We start from the raw sequence: 23,928 nt of genomic DNA, 5'->3' as shown, positions 1-23,928 counted from the left end.
ATGATACGAACAACATTTTCACTGCCTCAGAATTTATCATTAAACATAACAACTTTCACACTGTCCTTGGCTCAGTGTCTTTTCTTTTCATAAACTTTTGTCACATGGTACCATTTTATTACAACAAACTGAAAGTGAAAAATGCTAAAATGTGTGAAGTAATATTTAATATGATCATCAGGGAACAAACCACATAATTTTTCATACATAATTCATATACTGTATACCGCATTTAACGAAACTGTCTTTTGGATATGTGATTAACTATCCTGTGTGATCAACCCATTTCTTCTTAACTAACAATAAGGCACAATGGCCAAACAAGGGGCTAATTGAAGACAAAAATAAATCCATTTATAAATTCATTAGGGGCAATGTAGCATACTAGATAAGACTCTGGGGTCACAATTCATGTGTAGTGTGTTTAAGTCCTGACTACAGATAGTCCTTACTGTAGGCACTGCTGCTGTACATTAAGGGAGGTGCTGAACAGTACTTTACCCCAGATACTCCAGTCCACCCAGCTGGCTGGGTGTAGGCTCTGCTATGGTCTGGTGTCCCATTAAGGGGGGAGTCCCTTTGCTCTCTTTTCACTTAATGCATGTAAATCATGATACGCTCTGCTCTGATGGACCATTTTGGCCTGAATCCAGATTATCTGCCTACTGTATTTATTTATGTTCTGCTCATATACTGTAATGTACACAAATTAGAGATATAATAATTCCCTCAATCATGTTTTTGTTATGTAAAGTAAATGTTTTAATAAGGTATTGGTGGTACATAGGCTGTTAGTATTGAGATATACTTGCAGTAGAAACTTTATTCAGACAATCAGATCCTGACATCTTCCTGTATGTTAATAGGTTTTTGACCATATTTTGACCCTAAAAAAATGTAATGGTTTGAATCTATCACAACCTAACATGGGTATTGAAAATGGAAGCATACTGTACATAAGTGCATAATATGTACATTTTCTTTTACTGTATCCTATTATAGTTTTGGTAACTTACTTTACGTTTACTGGGCTTCTGGCTTCTTTCAATGTACAGGCCTCCAGTGTGGCCTGGTTATTTATACCAATAAGTGTGCGGAATTGTTTTTATCCATTATTCTGCAGAATGGATGAGTGACAGTATTACTGGAACTGACATGTCAAGGTTTAAAATTTTTATGGCTGATATGAAATAATTTGTAATAATAGAATAGAATATATTAATCCAGCAGCCATATCACCCTGCAGCTCTCTCAGCTCTGCAGCTGGCTACCCACTAAAGCTAAGCAGGGTTGAGCCTAGTCAGTACCTGGATGGAGGAGACCTCTTGGGAAGCTATGGTCCTTGCTGGAAGTGGTGTTAGTGGGACCAGTGGGGGGGCTCCCACTCTGTGGTCTGTGTGGGTCCTAATGCCCTGGTAGGGTGGCGGGGACACTATACTGTATTGGGCGCCATCTTTTGGATGAGACATTAAACTGAGGTCCTGATTCTCAGTGGTCATTAAAGATCCCCGGGTATTTCTCAATAAGAGTAGGGAGAAGTACACTGGTGATTTCTGGTTTTTCCAAATTTCCAAATTTCTCCAAATTTCTGATCTCACAAAGTTGAAATGAACGAAAAACAGTCTCCTCTGTTATACATTATAGTTTCTTATATGATGTCAAATAAGACTGCAACAAAATGTTTCATATCTGAACTCTGACAAAACCAAAATAATGCCTTTTGGCTCTCCTTATCAACTGCACATCTGTGTCATCTTAAGTTTGATCGCTGACAGTGTTGGAATTAGTGCAATTGACCAGGTCAGAGATCTTGGTGTCGTTTTTGATACCTGATACCTTTCTGTTCTTCTGCATGTGAACTTCATGTTCATAATGCTGTGAGGGTGTCTATTTTAATCTTAGTGACATTTCCCATATCTGTTCATGTCTCTACTAACCTGTTATAGATAACCTACTGCATGATTTTGCTAGACTTCATTATTGTAATACAGTGCTTATTGTGTATTCAAACTAGCTGCAAAATGTTTGGAGCTCAGCTACTGGAAATTTCACTAAAACTAAGATATATGATCAGATGTCTTCTGTTTTGTGTGGGTTTTAGAATACAATTAAAAAAAGTTGCACTCAACTTTTAAGTCTTGAATGGTTTAGGTCCTGACTATATCTGTGAACTTTTATCTCCTTAGACAATTGCATACTATTTGTATTCTGGACATCCATTGATTCTCTAAACTAGGCACTGAATCCTGGGAGATTTTCTGTTCCTTTGCTCCAAGGTTGTGAAATGTTCTCCCTGCCCAAAGCAGGCCTTGTAAGTTGATCTGCACTTTTAATTAATGCTCTTGACCTTTGTTTTAATATTAAAGTTCAATTTTTAATTTTAAAGAATTTTAATAAAATACAGTATGTATTCATGTATTTCCAATAATTTAAATTAGTTTTATTGTACAGATTGCTACAGTGCGTAAACTAAAGATTGATGCATTTTAAAAACCTAAAAGGTTACAGAAGTCACCAATATGAGGAAAACTAAACAGTTTTATAGCCATATTTCAAAGTGCGGTTCTGGTCTTTAACAAGATAAGCTGTTGGATATGGCTACAAGTACAATATAGTGTACTTTAACTATATAGATTTGAATTAAAACTATGGGAAATTATATACTGTATGTGTGTCTGTGAATATTTGCCACTAGTTTTATAGAAATGACACTCGGCTATTCATGGTGTTGCAAAGTTGCCTCTAAAGTTACCTAGCATTAAGTCATCCTTACGTTATGGTCCTGATTTAAAAACCCATTTGTCTGCAGTCTATTTTCGGTGTGCATTCCTATCACTGTGTACTGATACCCCTATTCTACTAACAGTGCTGAGTGATTTGACACATTGAAACCCCCAATGGAAAAGTGAAAGTATACAGTGCACCCACTAAGTGAATTCCCAGATTTTAACATTGATTTATTGTACTTATAAATTATAAGATATCTTTGGTAAAGTTCAGTCTCACGTTCAGTTCTACTTCTAAATCTAAAATCAAAGTCAAAATCATCATTGCTGATTACCTACTTGCATTTCTTATATCAGCCAGTATAATCTTCTAGAGACTAGATGTCAGTAGTGACTAACCTCACATCCACAGAGCAATCCAAGCACAAGCACAGAGCATGAGACAGCATTACAAAATAGGGAATGTACATTTACATTTAATCTATGTCTTTGGGTGGCACAGTGGTATACTGGTCAGCATTTCTGCCTCACAGGGCTGATGCCCTGGGTTCAGTTTCAGACCTGGAGTGCTCTGGTTTCCAACTACAGTCCAACAACACACTAGTACTGTAGGTTAATTGACTTCTGGGAAAATCGGCCCTGGTGTGTGTCTGTCCTGTGATGGCCTGGTGTACTGTACATTCTTACCCTGATTAGAAAATGAACATTAACTTTTGCAACTTTTCTTAAAGTTGGAAGAACAGTTTAGAACTAATTAAGTATTCTGCCTGAATTCTGAACTCCTTTTTAAATCCAAACTCAGGACAAAGACAGACCTCTTGTTCGAAAATACCACTGAATCGCTAAGAAAGAAGAAAGAAGTGAAAACAACAAGCTAGTGAAACTAAATTATTCCTTTGTCATAGATTAGAAAGCAAATATTGCTGTGCCAAAAATGCTTTTGCCTACATGTTTCCATATAGGAAACTAAACACCTGTAACTAGGCTGTTTTTCAAACAGGTGTGTTTTTACTGCCCTTTGTAATTAAAAAGCAGTAACATTCATGAAAACACATACAGTAGTTAGGACTACCAGTCATGTCTTTTTTTATTCAGTATATTTACTTGACAAAAGTAAACATCAGACATACCGTACAATAGGAAAATTAAAGTGCATACTTTCATCCAACAGCAGAGTTCCTTCCAAAGTATTGTGAAAGGACAGCAGGTTCAGAAAAAATAGCCGCTTTTGTCTGTAAGACATTCAGCTACCCTCAGTCACCTGACCAATCGGTAAAAGACAATGATTTAACTATTAATTTCTTCAAATATGGTAACTTAATCATAAAAGTGAAATTTGTAAAACATAGATAGTTTATTATCATATTAAATCACAATCTGATAAGCAGGCTCTCGTACATGATGATGATAACAAATGAGAACTTTGACAGCACAGCAACCACAGCTGCGAACAGTTCATTTACTGTAAGTCTCACTTTAGGATCTGAGGTAAGAGTGCAAGACTTCAGTATAGGAAACACACTCAAATGTCCCCAGGTACATAGTAGAAATACTAACACATCATTTTGCTGTTCAGGCATTCTGTCAGGGTTGAGTACAGTATGTCCACTATAGTGATATTCATAGACCTGTTACCAAGGAGATTGTTGGGTAATCACTGAGAAACAAACGGAATAATGTTGTGACTAGTAATAGCAAAGATTATTTTGCTGTTTAAGGCTTCAGTGATGTTGAGATTTACAAGAAGAAAAATGCAGCCTCATACAGTAAAACGTTCTATTTGGTGTATTCCTTAATAAAGCATTTCTGCACCATACACTGAGAAAATGATGCAGAAATTACATCCTTCTTCATTGATAATACCTTAAACTGTGGAAATTATGGTTTTTGATTCTTGCACTTGCTGTAATGCCATTACAGAAGCTGAGCAACATTATTCCACCAAGCTTTTAACAAAGCACACACAACAAGAAAAACATTGACCCATTTAATTAAATAAAAATCTTATGGCTTTATATATTTTTACTAAAAATGTATTTTTACTCATTTTTGTTTAACAGACGACGAGCCAAAATGTGCTTGCTCATATAAGATCGTGGAGTCTAAGATTTTTGTTCGTAACATTATGATCTCTTTCTATGAAGCCAGTGTAGTGCAGCATTCCAAAATAAATTAGAACAAAACCTTTAAATGTCTACAAAATGTTTTTGCATATGTACTATACACTCATGTATCTCCTATATACTGTAGATTTGTAGAAACTGTCTTCAATGCCTGTATATTGATATAATTAAGGTTATTTCTTTGGTTTCATCTCTTATTTAGCCATTTTGTTTTATTATTACTGATGTTGAAAGCATGAGACTTCACCTGAGAACCAGACAACCAATATGTCTTATATTATGCACCTATATTATTGTGTTTTGCCTTTAGGCTTCTGTTCTTCTGCATCTAGTGTCAGAACTCATTACACTAAAATGTGAAATGAATTCACAAGTGCAAATACATTTAATCAGAAAAACTGTTTTGTGTTCGCATGTATGTATGATAAGGGGAATGTATCGTATGTGAAGGGACTTTTTGTTACTTATTAAATAATATATATACTGCATATATTTTTAGGTTAAAGCACGGTGGCATACAAGAACACACACATTTTCATCTGTTTCATTGGAGTAAGCAATAAAGAAATTTCCTGCAAAATTCAATTTTACAAATCTGCCTTTAGCTGATTAAACAAAACGGCTAAACGTATCTGTAGGGGTTAGGAACCTTATTGTATTTTCAAGCTTTCACATGATAAAAAGCATGGGCATTCATATTGTTTTTTTTTAAACAGAGGCACTGCATGGTCCAATACAAATTGAGGAAGTGTCAAACCAGGGCAATAAACAACAGATGATTAGACTAAAGAGAAAGATGGATGAGCTGGTTATCTGATTATGTGAGAGGGCAAGGAGGACATAGTCTGAAAATAGTAAAAGGCTACAGAAACATCAGGACATGGCATAGACAGGGTTCATCTGTGAGGACGTGGTAGAGTTTATCTCTTCCTCTGTCAAAAAAAAAAACTGGCTTCATTGAAAGGAGTTCTGCACTGTATTAGTGGGTTTATGTTTTGACAGATTTGGAGAGGCACAGCTGTGTAGTTTTATCTTTAAGTGATGTGTTACCTGGCATCGCATTGAAATTGCCCTGCTTGCCATAGGCTCTGTGTGCTCCTCATACTCAAAGTGAACAATTAAAAGCACTATTTTAAATAAAAGTGTTTACCATTTGACATACTGTAAAGTAAGTCACTGTTGGAACTCACCGATAAAATTTTAAAGGACTTCTGCACTGAAGAAAAGTGTGTTGGGACTGTAAATACAAATTAAAGCCGTATTCTTCTGAAATCCTATATTTCATAAAATAAGCAGATTAATAAATACAATCCTGAATAAAAAGCCTATTGTATTGAGCCGATAGTATGTGAGAACTCTTATGTAACGGAAGAAACGATTCAGTGTCATGTGTGCCAAGGCTAGATGACCTTGTACAGGCTGAAGGTCCACCAGGTAGGTACAGTGCAGTTCTATTTCCTAGTTTATAACTCTTCAAGATGGTCTTCTCCCCAGCAAAAGAAGCATTGTACGGTTAAGCCATTCCTACGAGCATAGAGACATACACACCTGAGCCTTTGGAAGAAAATATTCCTAGAACATCGTTGAACTGCATTCCCTGATAGTATAGGAGCCCACTGTTCCATCATGTCCTCCACTTATGCTGAAGAAATGTGAGTGGTTGGAGTGTTTGGGGTCTATATTTAGCTGGTTGATGTAAGTTACATACCAGTGACAACGGACACACTGACACCCCCCAGTTTCCTTCAGTAGCTGGCATAGTGAAGACCTGGATAGATCGAACTACACAGGTTGACCCCTGAGAGCCTTACCTTCAGACAGAGCCTAGTACACACGGGACCTCTGGACAGGTATGAAAACTGTTCCCTCCACTTGTACCTACATTCTTACGTGTACAGTATCTAAAATATTGAAATTTTGTACCGACCTGCGACTTGTCATCTTTTGAACAGTTCGTTTTTTTCATATTTATTGTTATGGTTTTTGAGTAACTCTTCATGTGAAGAAATACTTTGCAAATGAGATTAAAAAAAATAATTAATCATACAATTTTCAAAAGCCTGCAAGTGCCACACTTTTAATAAACTTTATTCTGTGTTGGTTTTGAATTATTATTTGAATTTTTAATTAACTACTCCATTCAAATGGAGAGTATACTACACCTGTTCTGGGTCAGTTTTTTTTTTTTACTATTGTAACATTTTCATCATGTCACATCTTGTAAAAAGCGCAGTAATTTCAAATAAAGTATTTCATCAGCAACCCAGACCATGATATGTAATTTTCAGACTTTTCTTTAGATATTAGCTATTTCAACAGTATTAAGAAGCTTGTTTTAACACAACTTAGTGTTATTCTAATGTGTTTTTTCTTTGCAAGGATGAGGTTTTCCCTCCTCCATTCAGGCTAATGTAAATTAAAACTGTATATGATTTTTCTGTGGTTAAGGTCAACCAATGCCTTTTCACAGTCTACAGTTATTTTTCATCAATTTTTACATAAAGAGAATATAGATTTACTTCAGTAGAAGTCACGATTGATGAAAAATACAGAGAATAACCCTTTTCTCTCTTGTAATCCATGCACAAAAGCTCATACTAAATCGCTAAAACATATGGAGCTGGAAAATTCAGAATACTTAAACTTAAGGTGATCACAGTTAAATTCTCCACTGTACAGCATAGAACATTAAATAAACATTTGAGGGAACCTCTTTTTAAGAACATTGTACTGTATATACTGTATAGTTTGACTTGTCACTGCCATTTAACAGAAAAGTGAAAATATTTTCTTCATTCCCAGAAGAGTAATTCCCAGGACAAAGGAATAATAGCAATGTCTTTGTTTTGGGTTCCTGTTTCTTGTCAAATGCCTTAATGATGAATGCCCATCTTCATAGCTTTCGCCTGCTCTGTTCTTGGCCTGCCTTGAGACTTTCACACCTTCACACCGAAGAGAGAAATGATTTTCTTCGAAAGTATCAAGATACAGAAAAACAACACAGTATTGCTCTACAGATTATTAAGAAATAATTCTTCTCTCATCATGTCCACTAATTAAATGATGAACATGGCCTTAATCTGGCCATTCTTTCACTATTAAGGAATATTTTGTTGAGCAGACTTTAACATCACCCTAGTAGGCTTCTTCATGCTGCATCCAGTTGTGCAGAGAATGGGTAAGAATTCAGAGAATGAAGATGCAAGTTTTTTTGTGACAGGAGTAGTGTCACCTTTGCAAATTTACAGCTGGGCAGGGCAACAACAGGAGCATCACATAAGTAACCTGATACCAACTCTTGTCACTTAAAGTGAAGGCCTTGAATAAAACAAAGTTATCTAAAAGGAAGTGTTAGCTCTTTTTTCTCCCAAACTTCAACTAAATTCTAATCTGCAGATTTGAGACTTTGCATGTGTGAGAACTTGATATTATCTCAGCTTGTCCATGCAATGCTCATTTTTCATAAAAAAGACGACTGACATGACTCTTGGTGAATTGGCAGGAGAAAGAAATGTAACATGTGTTTCTTCTGTGCTTATTTTAGTGTCTGAGGGTCAGCTTATCAGAAACCAGAGAGAGTCATGTCACATACCATGATGACAACCAAGGAGAGGAAGATGCAGGCAGCAGCCATTGTGAGGGAAATCCAAGGATCCAATGGTATGATTGCATTAAATCTCCATGGCCAATCCATCTTTGTGACAGACTCCTTTTAATCTGTTGCATAGTGTGGTAATGCTAGTGTCTGTCTGTGTGGCTTGCCATAAATAAATCAATGGGATGGTTCTGCTACCTATGGTAACTGATTGTTCTGTAGTTGTCCTTTTGAAATCTATTTCTGGGAGGAACAACTGTGTGTGGCTGTTGGGAAGGCATGAAGCTCTGCGACAGCTGATGAACATTCCACGTGGATAGACTTTCAGTGTTTGATTGGAACCTGACATCTTCATAAGCTCTAGAGCCTTTGAGCATCCAGCAACATTGGACAGAAAACAACTGAAAAGTCACTGAAGTGTCCACATTATACAGTACTTATGTACACATATAAATTAACGCAAACATTCATGCTAATTTTGTAACTGTAAAATGGAAAGCTTAAATAGCATGTCTGGAGATTCAGAAAAACAGAGCTTGACTATATACAGTACTGAGAGATATTAGAACCCAAAAACACAGTTCACACATTCTGTATACTGTAAGTAATTTTCTATACTAAGCATAACATTTTGCCATGATGGCCACATAATGAGTTAATTCCTGGGAAAACATTATTCTTTGTTTTGATAAAGGGGCAACTAAAAACATAAGGCGGCTTAGCTCTGCTGCTTTGTGTAACATGTTTTCAGTGGTGAGAAACAATCCAGGCTACATGCAGGTTAACGTTATATTTTTCTTTTTCTCAGAGGGAGTATTCAATATAGCAACTCCATGCGGAGTAGTAAAGGTCAGGATATCTATGGATTAATGTACTCGGAAAGAGGACCCAGTGAAATATTAGCCCTGTGATGTTCAGAAAACTGCTGAGCTCACGAAGCATGTTTAAAGTAATAGAGTAATGCCAAATTCTATATGTTTGATCAAAAACTTCAGAAAAAGCACATTCCTTTGCTGTCCCAAATTATTATTAAGCACAGGGCTTTACTGCTTAAACATATTGTATACATTACATACAGTAAATATTATACAAAATGTATTATGAACTTTGCTGAAAAAAAATGTAATAATTTTACAATTACAATCACGATAATACGATTTACAATGGAAGAAAAAATATTTTGAAAAATATGTAAGAAATCTTCCATTGCAGTTTGTTATAGCTGTGGCATAACAAAATAAATTGACAAAGTTAAACATAATCAACAATGTGTTACCTCAAATTTTGCTATAATTTAATTACATTTAATGAAAATTAAATGTAATTTGGTTTAATTAAACACTTTACTTTGTAATGCTCTCTCCATTACTTTTTTCATCAATATAAGATATAAACTTATTAAATTAACTTAAGGTACTGCTTACGGGTAAACCCTATTATGTAGTTATGCATAACAGTGAATCATGAGATTGGTTGTTAGATGTTTTTTTTAAAGGACACTAAACATGAGAGATTTCACATAAAGAATTGATACTTATTTAATAAACTAATTTAACAGTGTTAAGGGGGTTTATAGGACCTAACCATTGCAGCCTTTGCTTGGAGAACAGGTTGGACATAATCTCTTCTGTGCTGTCATTAATCAGCTGTAACTAGATTTTCCCAAGTTGCAGTATGGTTGAGAGAATGTGGAGTGAGTTAATTTCATTTTCTGCTTACATGTGGCAACTGGGGACACAAACCTAGCAGAGTTGCGTTTTATCTTTTTGGCCCTGTAGATCTACTGAAAAGTGGAAAGTTGGTGCAAATTTTGGAGGATGCACATACATTGGTTTTATCTGTCTTTTATAATGGTGAGCTCATTTAACTACAGTAAGAAGAGATTATTTCAAATTGAGAGATAGACATAAAAATGAAATAATTTGTGATTAAAGTGTATTTTGAAATGTTCATAAAAACTTAATTTCCACAAGTCTTAAAGACTCTCTGGGGCAGATCTCGCTACCATTCTCCACTACCACCTTCACTTCTGTTACAATTTATTCATTTTTATTCCAATCAGAATAATCATAATCCTCAAATCCTCAGCAAGCATCAGGAATAGGTCCATGTACAGTAGCATCAGAAAGATGCCATTAGAAACTAACTTACATCAAAGTTATTTTATCCTCATTGTAATTATGTCACAATATAAAAATGGTTGAGTTGGGTAAAAGACAAGAAAAGAATAGCTTTGCCAAACTATTATTGGTTCATTTAATGATTTATCTTTATTTTAACAGAAACAAAACCACTATTACTTATACAGTAGAAGGACTGTCTATGTTATACAGTTTATCACTGTTGCAGCTGAGTTGAATGCAAATACATACAGTAGCAAAGAAAATACTGTCTGTTACATTAATTAAAATATTGATCCTTCAGGCTAATAAACAAGTGCATACGTGCTTATGTCTTCCTTTATAGATTCTGATTCTATGGACTTGGGAAAGAAGATCAGTGTCCCCAAAGACATCATGCTAGAGGAATTATCACTGCAGTCCAACAGGGGCTCTCGCCTCTTCAAAATGCGCCAGAGGAGGTCAGAGAAATACACTTTCGAAAGTTTCCAGAATGAAACCAACATGCAGATGAATGTGAGTATGTCCAACTGGGTACTAAAGAAATGGGACTTACAGAGTAATTATGAGAGAATTATTCTTCCTTAGTTTCCAATCAGGATAGGATGATGCTTTGTTGAACCTCCTCATTTCTGAAAGTTATGCAGTGTAAAACATTGTGTGTGAGTTACTTTTAAAACCACCTCTCTAAAGCTTCACAAAGATTGATAGTAGGTGGCCCATTGTCTAGTGACACCTCAACAAGTGGATTTGTACTAAAGGTGACTTGCATTTTGTAAAAGTGTGAAACTCAAGTGAAAGTTGAACTTAAAAAAGAGTTTTCTGACATTTTTTAAGAAAAAACGCTGTGCAGTATCTGAGTAAGAGAACTGTTCAACAAAGTCAACTACTGTTTAACTCCTCCACTTATAGATGTTATGCCATTGTAGCAGGCTGGCACAAGGAGTGAATGGAATTACAGACAACATGCCTTTAGAGGCCACCATAAAACTTTTACTCTTTATAAATAGACACAACGGGTGATAATTAGGCAATTTGTTAGGGCTTATTGTTTCGTATTTACTGTAAAGGGCATATTTGATGTCAGATGGAGTTACTGTAAATTTTAAGATCTTTTGATGTAAAAAAGGTTTACGCTATAGCCTCCTTCGCTTCAGTGATCAATATGTGTTTTTATGTGGGTAGAACTTTAGGACCACCTTGACTGAGGGTAGGCTCTGTATCAGCCATCTATTCACAGTGTTGGATTATTCATATCATTACAGGCAGGTAAGAGGTACACTCTATCTCCTTGTAATAAGTATTAAAGGTAGGGTTAACTTTCTAGGTGAATAATACACTGTAATGATGCAGATTGCTAATATTATGACCACTAATAACCATAAATTATCAGTAGAGAATAATTGTCTTTCATGATTATCCTAATCTCTGTAACTAGAGATGGCAGATGAGGTAAATTTGGTATAGTACTGTATGTTGCTGTTTGAACATGTCTCTGAGTACAAAGTAAAATGGTCCTATTTTGACCATCTGGTTCATGACACCCTGACCCTGTCATTCCTACTTTTCCTTCTCATGTTGCTGTATGGTTTTCATGGGATGTGATCTTTGCCACAGATCTTTCTTCTGATTGAGGCAGTCAAGAGCTAGTCTCCAATGAGTTTTCTGTCTTTGGAATGTCCTCAAGGACAATGAATCACATGTCACAACCTTCGAAAACCCATTTCCTCTTGTGACTAAAGGTTACACTTGCATGCTTTAGGACATATTGTATCTTCATCGTTTTCCAGAGTATACCTATGAATCGTAAATGCTATAAGGCTGGGGATTGAGCATTGTTGATGGAGGAATTTATTCGTATAAGTATTAAATGTCATTTGATGTTTTTCCATGATGGCTCAGTAAAAATGTAAATGTTCGATTGCAGATCTGTTCAAGAGTGAGCACACTGCAGCATCATCAGTGTATTAGGGCTCAACCACTGAAGCTGTGGTTGTCTTTGTTCTGGCAGTGGGCTAAGTTAGTTTACCTTCCATTTAACAATTCACTTTCACTCTAAATAGTAGTTTGTTGGTGGTTAGATACTGTATAGTGTTGTGGTAAGGAATATTGAAAACAGTAATATGTAAATGACCTTGTTTAGCTATTGTCTTTACTTTGGTAAGACAGTAGTTGGTAAGGTGCTTTACTTCAAAGGCATCTGTCATTGAGAACGATCCTCCAAAGTGCTTCTCATGTCAATTGTGCCTCCTCATGCCTGCCTAATAAACTAGTAGTTCCTAGACCTGGAGCTGGGGAAATTCTGTCTGCTGGTTTTTTATCCAACCAAACTATTAATCTTTCATGCTGATTATTTACTTAATTTTGTCTGGTTGCTTATATCCACATTCAGTCATACCTTATATCACGGGTATGGTTTTAGCTAATACTGCACACAGAACATTTAACATTTAAAAATAGGCCTCCATTAGAAAATTGAAATCAATTAAACTGTGACTGAAGAACTTAGCAAGGACAAAATTCAGAAGGCATGAAGGTCCCCCAGGACCAGAACACCACTGTTTAAAACATAATGAGCTTGTGGAAGAAGCTTTTCAACAAATGGAAAAACTTAATTCAGTAAATTCCTCAAAATAATCTTTCTTGCAAAGAATAGTGAAACAATCTCTCTGTAATTTCCACAGAAGGAAATGCTACTATGCTGTTCCTAAGGTTATATGGAATGTCTAATCCCTGAAGAGGGATTTGTAAAATGTGAGCTATCCTTTCTTGTTTGAAAACTAAAGTGATTTCATCACCTGCTTCTGATTTATTTTGATGTGCATAATGTCCTTCCCACTTTTTGTTAAGATTTTATGAATACCAAGCTCATTCCTAAAATCATGAATGAATACAGTAAATTAATCATGGAAGTGCTCTCAAATTAATCCCTCAACAGCAGGTCTTTGATACAGTATGTTCTTTCAAATGACTGAAAATTTATCAGTTGGATCAAATCTGGGGGCTGGTTCCTGAGATTTCTCAGAAGATTCTGATCAGATTTCTGATTTTGTTGGTAGAGTCATACCTATTGTGGGGAGGTGAGGAGGTGGGGAGGTGCTGTATCTCTTTCTCCCTGATTTCCCACTATTTGATCTTCATGTTGGGGATTATCCTTTGAAACCCCACCTCTACTCAGTGATGATGATTCAGTTTCTTTTCTTCGGAGCTTCTGTAATTGTCAAATAGAAAAGGCCTGGTAGAAACTCAGAGAGTTAATTTGCTTCTGTTGATGATAGTGAACTAGTGAACACACAAATCTGCTGATGAGTTGCTGCTTGAAACTTGAAAGTCTCATACAAAGTCACTGGTACAAGATTTCTTGGCTTTTTGAGTATTTCAATGATGTTGCATCAACATTGTTCTTGTTTCAATTGTGACATGGGAACCAGTTTGATGGATGGGACTATACAGATGAGTTGGTGAGAAACAAATCAATTTACTGTAGATCAGTGGATATGAACTATGACATACTGTACAGTAATTGTTCAATTGCCAGTACATAGATTGGGAAATCTGCCACAGTGCCTTGTACTTACTTTTCTGATATAACAGGGTGTTGGTGATGGTACATGTTCCAAGTATTTGACATAGTCAAGGTTGAAGTAAATTGCTCCTTGATTTCTTTGTCAGTGCCAAGAGTCATAGAACACTTACTGAATATAGTGGTATATCGGCTTTTGGCCAGTTTGAGACATACAGTACAGTTTTTTAACATCTGTATGTTACATTGGCGTCAATATGAAATTCATTTAATTGTTTTATGAGTTACTTTTTGATGTTGAAACTAATTCTGTGAACTTGGTGTCATCTTTTCTGTTTACCTTTTCATAAAGGTACACCCACCTGCTTGTGCCTGCAGCTACCCATTTTCCAATATCAATTCTTCCACCACAGGACCCTAAACTGCTCTATAGATAAGTTACAGGTGAGGTGCAATAAAACATTGAGAGATCAGAGGATATATGGGCAGAAAACATTCAAACTACAATTCCAGACTTTGAGAAGGGGGCATTAGAAACCTCTGAGAGTATTCAGAGATTGTGGAATTATTTTAGTTTTCCATCCCAGGTAAACTATTCTGTCCAGACCAGTCCAGTCAGACCTATTCAGTACATAGCTGCACTGTGCTTACAATTAATTACAGTTCTTTTAACTAATCTAAAATTGGCAGGCTTTCTAGAAAGGATCTTAGGAACCTGATAGAACAAGTAGAGAATTTGATCCCTGGACAGACTGTATAAAAGAGGACCAGCTTGAATAGCTCCACAATATACACATTGCTCAGATAAAGTAAACTAAAAAATAGTTGTTCTGTCTTTCCTGCCAGAACTGTGTGTCTGTTCAAGCACAGAATAATGAAACAACAGAAACTAACAAAGGAGAAGGGAACAGCTTGGATGCTGGCCATTCGCCTAAAACACCACCAAATACGCCTGACCCCAGGACTCCTCCAAACCCAGACACAATAGCCCCAGGTAGGTAAATATAACCTTAATAACCTACTTAAAGTAACAGATGGCAAACAATAGTCTGATTTACATCTTGATAGCATAACTTGATGATGAGAAAACAATGTATTAATTATATAGCCCTCCTATTAGGGGAGATGATTCAGAACACCTACCATAGTAATGGACAGTAGTGAACTGTACAGTATGTCCCAAGAAGCTAACTGTGTATAAAACCAATGCAAACACTGTAAAACACTGTTTTCCTGCTTTGCTTCGTTGTAACTATTTTAACTGTTTACTGTAGTGCACATAAATGCTAGCACTGCCAAGAGCAGTGTTATTTAGGAAAGAAATTATGATGTTTAGAGAGCGGAATTCAGTCAGTAGGATTATACAAATAAGAGTTTTGTGACGACAGAAGTAGAGGGTGTGTAATCTCTTGAGGCTGTGATGGGAATTTTTGGATAAAGTATTTGGATATCAACGCTCTGATATTTGGACATAAGGCATGACAAATGTTTCCTGTGTATCCCTTGCCTCCAAGAAAATTATTTTTATCTGTTATGTTATCTTAGGCAAGTTTCAGCACAGTGGTCTCTTAAGAGACAACGAAGACAGTTGTGGAGCTCCATGGTATTCTGTGGCAGCATGGACAGGTTTTCTAGCACTAATCACCCCCACTGGAAGATAAATACACACAGAACTGTTTTCCTGTATCATTATTATGACAGAAAAAAATATTACTACAGGCTAACACAAGGGAAGCCAAGGAACACTAAAACAAATTTATATTAACATCAAAACAAGTGCTCCACTTCTATATTTCTATATTATATGGAAACAAAATTATACATTTTATTTAATTGTAATTTTATGTGTTAAATTGTAGAAAAATAACACTTTTCCTTTGCTCTAACAATTTGTACTTAAGTGTACATTTATCATTTACTGAACTTTATATTTCATCATTTGAAATGAAATATAAACACATTTATTTCATGCTTCCACAAGTTTTTAAATGGCAAACATCTTGCACATCCAAATAACGTCAGGTTAGAAATATAAATCCAGTGAGATGTCTAATGAAATGAAAATCATGTTTGAGGAAAAAAAAAAACATTTCCAGAGTCATGCTCATTTCAAGAAAAAATAAATCTTGCCCAAGAGGGAAGCAGTCAGTAGTGCCTTCCTGTTTCCTTTACTACTTAACAGAAGACACGCAGGAAAATGATTGTGTAAAGTGACTATGAGGGATAGACTTTAAGTTGCACTTTTTGATTATAGGATGTAAAAATCTAGTAAACAAACATTGAGATCTTAAGCCGATTTGACACTGATATGGTATTTCATTCATTCTTTACAGATTTTATTTAGCAATCTTTAAGGGAGGTAGCATCTATTCTTGTGTGTAAACCACTCCAGAAAAGAAAACAACTATAAAAATGTAAACTAATATGTAATAATACATGGTTTTTCCTTCAGGTCTTCTCTTTGGAGTACTGTAAGTCTCACCAAGAGATTTTGCTTTTCTTCATCTTTAACTCATCCAAGCAATATAGATTGTTCAATATGTAGCTTATGAAACTCCTGCATGAGATTTTTCCTTTTCTTGCTCTGTCCACCACACTGAGTGGTTCATTTAAAGGGAAACAAAAATACTTTCAGTTTCTATGTCTTTTATCTTGGAAAGTTCAAGTCAAATTACAGGTCTGGGAAATGTGATCCACAACTTATGGACTCGTTATCAGTTCCGCTCTATAACAGATATTACTTCATTTGCATTTAAAACAACAGACAGATGTGCTGTACAGTATGTGTTCTGGGATATCTGGGTGTCTCTCACGTTTTGAAAGGGTATTATATATGAACCCTGAAAGTACTTTCATCAGTACATATGGTATTGATTAGATGCTTTCTGTATTTCAAGTTGTAGGAATCATAAGCTATTGTAATGGTGCCTAGTATCACACTTACCCTGAAACTGCCTGTTACCCTTTTCCTCATGTAGGCTATGGAGGGCCCTTGAAGGACATTCCTCCAGAAAAGTTTAACACCACAGCTGTCCCCAAATCCTACCACTCCCCCTGGGAACAAGCCATCATCAATGACCCTATTCTGGCTGACACTCTTCACCAGAAAATGCCTATCCCTGAACCCAGACCAGAGGGCCCAGACTTCAAGAGCTTTAACAGGTAAACAAATTACTTTGGTATGGCAATAGAGGAGATGCTTCTGAGATGCTGTTCTCTAACATCATAGTTAATATAATTTAACAAATTAGGTTAAATTTGTTTGCTATTTATACTATTTTATTTTAGTTTTTTTTTAACTTTTACTGAGTTTTAATATCTTTTAGAAATATGTTTCAAAAACATGCCCCTGTTGGAAAAATAAATTGCTAGGGAAAATTGATTCACTGAAAATATCTAATGTATTATATTATGCATCATGATACAAAGTACAATATGTTGGATATTTTAATTGAACACCGCCCTGGCCTGTGGAAATGAGCATCCTTGAAATAATGTGCTTATGGTTTAAATATCAACCTTCTGCAAGAGTGCCTGCATCCTGCCCTGCGTCTGATATAAGGCCAAACTTCCAGAAACCAAATCTCATCTTTATATCAATGCTAACAGCTTTAATTTCACAAAGCTCTGAATGTTTCAGTTATGAGCACCCATGCTGTTCTTGGTTAGTGATGGATCTTATTTATTTTATCTTCAGGGTTGCTACTCCATTTGGTGGTTTTGACAGAGCCTCCAGACTTATAACCTTCAAAGCACCAGAAAAGGATTTCAACCCCATTATTGCAATTCCCAAATTCTCTGAACTCCAAGACCCGGTTACCAAGCGTCCAACTTTCAACAGGACAGCCCAGGGGTGGGTCTCAGATGGCAGCCCGGCTGTCATCCCTGTGGTGCCTTTGGAACCCCTCGTCCCTGAATCTGATGACCTATGATCTGTGAACTTGATGAATGTATTTGATTAACAAGCAAGAGTATCTGTGTACAATGGACCTGATTTGCCAAAGATGGAAAGAGCTTTACTAGTGGATATAAAGTAATGAGTTTATCTTAAGTGATAAGGTATAGAGATTATCTTATTTTGCAAAGCTGAAAGTGGCAAATTTGCACATTCAGAATTTGCTTTATTCATTAGTAGACATTCATTAGTAGACCCTTTATCATCTTTTGAAAAACAGACTCACAATTATATATGATAATATGCCACAGCTATATTTTTCATGCTGAAGCACGATCTCATAGAAATGAACGAGAAAAGGTATTGTACTTCTGTTTTCCAAACATCTGCATTGAATCACCTTTCTACATGCTAAATATATATTGGCCATAAAATTTAAAGTTCAGAATTGAATCCTCTATTGAATTAAATGCAAAACAATATGTAAATATGTTGTATGTACTGTATGATCATCGAAGCATATAGAATACTTAGTGCTTTTGTGTAAACAACAAAAAGCAAGTCTAATTTATGTACTGTATGTCTTCAATGCTGTTGCTGAGAGATAATCTTTTAGTTTGCTTTACTGTGTTATGTTCTCAAGTTATCACTATGGGTCTGTATATTGCATTTTATTTAAAATTCGTGGAGGTGATTAGCTGGATTTTGTGTGAATTTGTATTTATTATTTTTGAAAAAAAGTAACAGCACACAATAACAACGCCGCATAGAAAAACTGTCCTATTTACTTCCACACCCACCTTCCCTCATCCTTGAAAACATCCCCTGATGTTAGTACATCTCCCCTCCCTACACAAGCAGCATCTTCCTCAGTTCACAACCCCAGAGGTCCAAGACCTCCAATACAAATAACCAAGAATATAATGTAAACTGTACAAGGATTTTATAAACCAGTTTATGATTGTTTCAGAAAGTATGAAAGAATGTGAGCAACACAGTGGTGGACCTTTTGTGCAAAGGATTTTTATTTCATTTCAGTTTTTGGTCTTGGTTATAATTGTTATATAGCATCATCATCAACAATAAATGATTTCAAGTCAAATCCATGAATATACTGTAGCATGCTTAATTCTGAAACCTAATAAGTAACATGATAGATTTATTTTTTTACTTCATGTTTACCACAGTCAAACAATCTGTATCAAGTGCATCTTAAGTCAAGTGTTATTTCTGCATTTAAAGTAAAGACTACAGTGACCCATGACAGCACGGATTAATCATCTTTATGACAATGTGTGTTCTTTAGTGTTGGTGTACCAGGCATTGGTAGTTTGTTATGGTGTCATAATCCTTTGGAACCTTAAAGTTGTTGTGAGCCCATTGGTTCATATGACTTGCCCTTTGCCTTGGCTGATTTTGTCTGCCTGCATGCTATGAGAGATGGTGGGCTGGATTCTGGTTAGTGATGAACCACACAAGAGACTGGGGTCACAACTGTATTAGCAGTACCATTGTTTCTCACAGCTCTTATTCAAATCCTCCATGTTGTTTTTTCCTTTCCTACAGTATAATTAACTTTGTCACTAGATGAAAACCACAGATAATTTGGCTGGTGTGAATATTAGTTTCCACAGCTCTTTTCTGAATGACTCAGCCAACCATAAAGGGATATGATATAATGTGCAGTTTAAGTTACCAGGCATTCAGCTTCACAAAGAGTGGAACATTGCATTGGACACTGATACATCAGAGGTCACATACTAAATATACAGCAAACAGTGACAGCTTAGGAACAGATGCACACTTCAGTGTTGTTCTGCAAAGAAGGTAGTCCCTTTTCTCAGACAAGTCTCCTTCTTATTTTCTAGGGAGGTTTATATACAGTATGAGTTGTTTTTGCTTTTTTTAATTTGCGCCCTGTTTATTTTCAAAACAAGCAAAAACAATCGTGACAGTTTTTTTTCTTTAAAACATATAAAGTGAATAATATATTTGGAAACCTTTTTTTCTTTTCAGCAAATATACATGCCAGTATTCAGATGAATACTTATACTGTACATGATGTACTCACATATTTGTTTTTATAAATGGTATCAAAATAAGTAGAACTGAACACCACAAGATCAAGAAGAGGAAAACAAATATACTGTAGGAGTGGAATTTGGGAGTAGTGCAATTTAAAAGTTCAGTGGACAGTAACTCCGGTGTCATTTTCTATTGCAGTCCTGCTTCAGGTCTGGGGCTAATTCTCAGCTATTACACTGGTTTTGTCAGTGGTGTTTTAGAACTATGTGGCCACCTTAGAATATTTATTGGCCCTAAAGATCCTGCAAATTTCTCACAATGAACTGACCTTTTTCTTAATTGTTGATAAATACAAACTGTAAGCACATGTTCTTTAGAAACAGGTGCTATTACCTCCTCCAGCAATATCATCATAATTACAACAATATGTTCTATTAGTTATTTTACTGTATATGGAAACTGGAATGTTATATCTATTTGGCCTCTTTTAAAAAATATCCATAGAAACAACAGGGAATGAGCTAAACTCATGCACCTATCTTGAATGACTCAGTGACTATTTCTGATGTGAATTTTACAGACATGTTCTACACAACATACTGTACTGTGAATGAAAATGTCCCTTCTGTACTGGCTAATCTACAAAGCCCATGTGAGGAGTTAATACTGCAGCAAACAAACAACTGAGCACATCCACCTGATCAACAGTCAATGATCATAGAACCCTGTGTTAAACAATCCAGTTAGGTATTCTACCATATAACAATAGTCTTTAGATATTTTTCTGACCAAAATTCACTTCCAGACTTGGTTGTAGGGAATGGAAAAACCAAACCACTCTGTACATGGACAAGTAATGAAGTGGGTTGTATACACTTGGTGGGGCAATATCAATTACTATGCTACTGTGTCACCCTACTCTCTTAGACTGAACAAAAATGGATCTTGAGAAAATGAAACTGGGTTTAAAAACCCAGTTTTAAAAAAAGTTAAAGTTCATTGCAACTGGTGAAAAAGGCAGGTGGGAAAGATTTCTTAGTATAACTAAAAAAATCTAAAAGAAAAAAATCAGAATCAGCGTGTTTCTTTTTTTTTCTTTGTAATCTGTTTAGCCATGTTTACATCAGGCCTTCTCTAAACTTATGTTGGTTTATTTAAATGTATTACATTTATATTTATCATGCTTAAATGACTACAAACTCACTTTTCTAACCCATTTAGGAGATATCAGACTTTATCTGTTCTTCAAATATAATCTTATCTTCAAAATAATAATTTTGTTACCTTTGGGAATGTTTTGTCAGATATTTTGTGCTTCACTGCAATGTAGCATTAATCTTGAACAATGCAGCAACTGTTATTTTTTTCCTTAAACACAAACATGTCATAAGAAGCCAAGCATTCTGTACTTTCAGATTTCTGCAGGTTGCGCTGAAGCCTCTTTCAACATTTGTAAATATTTCCATTACCAAACATTTTCTGCATTATAATTCTTATCAACATGGAAACTGTTTATTAATCCAATTCTAAACCAATATTAAACTGTAGAAATTAAATTGAACGGCAGTAAGGAATCTCAGATACTTTAAATATAGAACCCACATATGACCTGATGGTATCATGTTAGATCTATCAGATGACACTTACAAGTGTAAAGTACAGTACTTACTGATGGGACTGATAGCACACTTTAGTATGCACATTTTTTTAACATACGTAGCTAAGACATCAGGGATAACACTCTCACCCTTATGAACAGTGCCAGTGGATCTTCAATGATAAAGTAGTCAGGACCTTGTTTTAATGTGTCTTCCTGTTTTCCTTTCTTGTTTCCTGACTCCATGCTGGAGCATTGATTCTTGGCCAAAGAGAAGTGAACAAGTAATTGGTTTATTCCATGCTGAAAAAAAGAAAAGAAAGAAAACACAACGTTTTTGCTGTGGAGCCTTCTTCAGGTGTGTCTTCAAAGAGAAGTGTACCACAAACACCATTTACACCAGCAGCTTAGTTCGCCTTACAGCTCTCTTTCCTTTTCTTCCTTGCTTAGCTTCTGAAATGTATGAGATCAGGGTTCAAGATAGTATCACTGCTGTCAACAGGCACATTAACTCAATCAGATACATTTCAATTACTATTAAAGCCTCCTGGTTCAGTTTACAATCAAACATAAGCATTACACACCTCAACTAACACTCTTGCTAGAAAATTGTATTGTAATATTTAAAGGTATGCACTGTTAGTCCATCGTATAAATACACCATATTAAGCTTATTTTAGTTTTCAAACAATACACAGAAACTCAATTAACAAATGGGAAAACATGCTAACAAAAATGAGACCCGTTTTAAAATATTTTAAAAATGCCTGATGTACTGTACATAAAGAAGAAATATCAATTTATAAGAGAAGTTTTTTTAGTTATAAATGTTGCTAGTTACCAAAATTTTAAATATATGTTGTTTTAGTTAGTGAATAAAAGAAGACTTACTATATCTAATTAATACGATTTCAAGACCTTATAAGTGATTTATGTTGCTGTGCTGATTACAAAATATTTTTTTGAAGTGTTATGATTTATTGTTTAATTAGCAACAATTAATAACCAATCAAGGATGGATCCTTTTTAAGGGATTCTATTTGAAAATAAATTTAATAAATGTAATGATTACTCAGTCAATCAAGCTACTTTAAACATCACAATTATTTTGTTTTTTATTACATTTATCTGGGGTCCTGTTGTCACATGTGAATTACTGTGATCACTGTAGCATGTCACAAGTAGTGTTCTATGGCATGAAAAGTTAAATAAAGAAAGGTTGCTAGAAAGCCACATTTGGTCTCTGCATCAATGTTAGTGTCAGCCAGCATCTAACATGTCTCGAGCTCAGTAATGGAGCTAAAGTTCTTAAAACACACACACTCAAAATGCAATTGTAAAAAGACACAGATAACTAATTGTTTTAAATATCCCATACATTCTACTATAGTCAAACTGAAATATGGAGATATGACTGAAAACATTTAATATCGAATCTAATATTAATATCTAACCTTACAAAACTGATTTGCTTGGGCTCACCCAGGTTTCGAAAATATCATGTTTTAGAACAAAAGATGTTTCAAACATTTGTGTCATTGTTGAAACTTTCAATTTACATTGACATCCTTGAAATAAGAAATGCTTCTCATTTTCGGAGACTAATCTTTGAAGAACGTGCACATGCTTTTTCTCTACTGCTTTATTGCAAAGGAAATGTAAAAGTTAAACATTGTTAGGAGAGACTTCCTTAAATAACAATGTTTAGCTTCTTTGTTTCCTGTTTGAAGACCGATGGCTCTGTTCTCAGAATATGCGACTGCATGCATATTGTGCATATTGGCAAAGGCACAAAGGAATCTTCTAGTTGTCTTATTAAAACTTAAATAAAAATTGTGATTCAATAGGTGGCTGTGTTCTCTGAATATCAGTCATTGCCCTCTTTTATAAGCCTCTTCCAGTCATTCATTGAACAATTCATTCTTTCTTACTCATTTCATGCTTTCCTAACAGCACTTCAAAAATATCATGTGGAGGGGTAGCAGAGGTTTAAGAGAGAATTCTGGTTTAACATATTGAAATCAACAATGTGACAATAAAAATGCAATTACTGTACTCCTTCTGCTGCTGTGGTGCAGCAATAATTAAATCAGGAGGCACAGGGGAAAACAGAACATTTAAAATTAATACTTTTAAAAGCTTTTTACCTCACATGATAAAAAATATATATTTTCTAAAGTTCTTAAAGTTCTTAATTACGAACATTAGTTAGATCTGCATGGTGTATGTTCTCCTTGTGTTTGTGTGGGTTTTCTCTCCAGCTTTCTCCCTTAGTCCAAAGACATACTGGTAGATTAAGTGACTTCTGTAAAATTGGTGAGTGT

General features: G+C 35.4%; 1 protein-coding gene and 1 long non-coding RNA gene across 2 annotated transcripts in view; one reads left to right on the top strand and one right to left on the bottom strand.

Annotated features, from left to right (window-relative positions):
• Positions 1-6,504, bottom strand: part of LOC148677762 (uncharacterized) — a 30,586-nt gene extending 24,082 nt beyond the window's left edge. Inside the window, exon 1 of the long non-coding RNA XR_015935407.1 lies at positions 6,398-6,504. This is a non-coding gene — a long non-coding RNA (uncharacterized LOC148677762). The remainder of the gene's footprint in view (positions 1-6,397) is intronic.
• A 42-nt stretch (positions 6,505-6,546) lies between these two features.
• Positions 6,547-19,084, top strand: myoz2a (myozenin 2a). The gene is made up of 6 exons (XM_088625498.1): positions 6,547-6,699; positions 8,394-8,509; positions 10,911-11,080; positions 14,934-15,081; positions 17,066-17,249; positions 17,785-19,084. Exons 2-6 carry the CDS (start codon positions 8,431-8,433, stop codon positions 18,017-18,019), a joined length of 816 nt encoding a protein of 271 aa, XP_088481624.1. The 5' UTR covers positions 6,547-6,699; positions 8,394-8,430; the 3' UTR covers positions 18,020-19,084.
• Positions 19,085-23,928: the final 4,844 nt, after the last annotated feature.

This window comes from Lepisosteus platostomus, chromosome 1 (genome assembly GCF_059453375.1).
Source record: "Lepisosteus platostomus isolate fLepPlt1 chromosome 1, fLepPlt1.hap1, whole genome shotgun sequence".
In the NCBI taxonomy this organism is placed as follows: Eukaryota; Metazoa; Chordata; class Actinopteri; order Semionotiformes; family Lepisosteidae; genus Lepisosteus; species Lepisosteus platostomus.
Note: the sequence above shows the minus strand (reverse complement) of the source record. Positions and strands in the feature narration are given on the sequence as shown.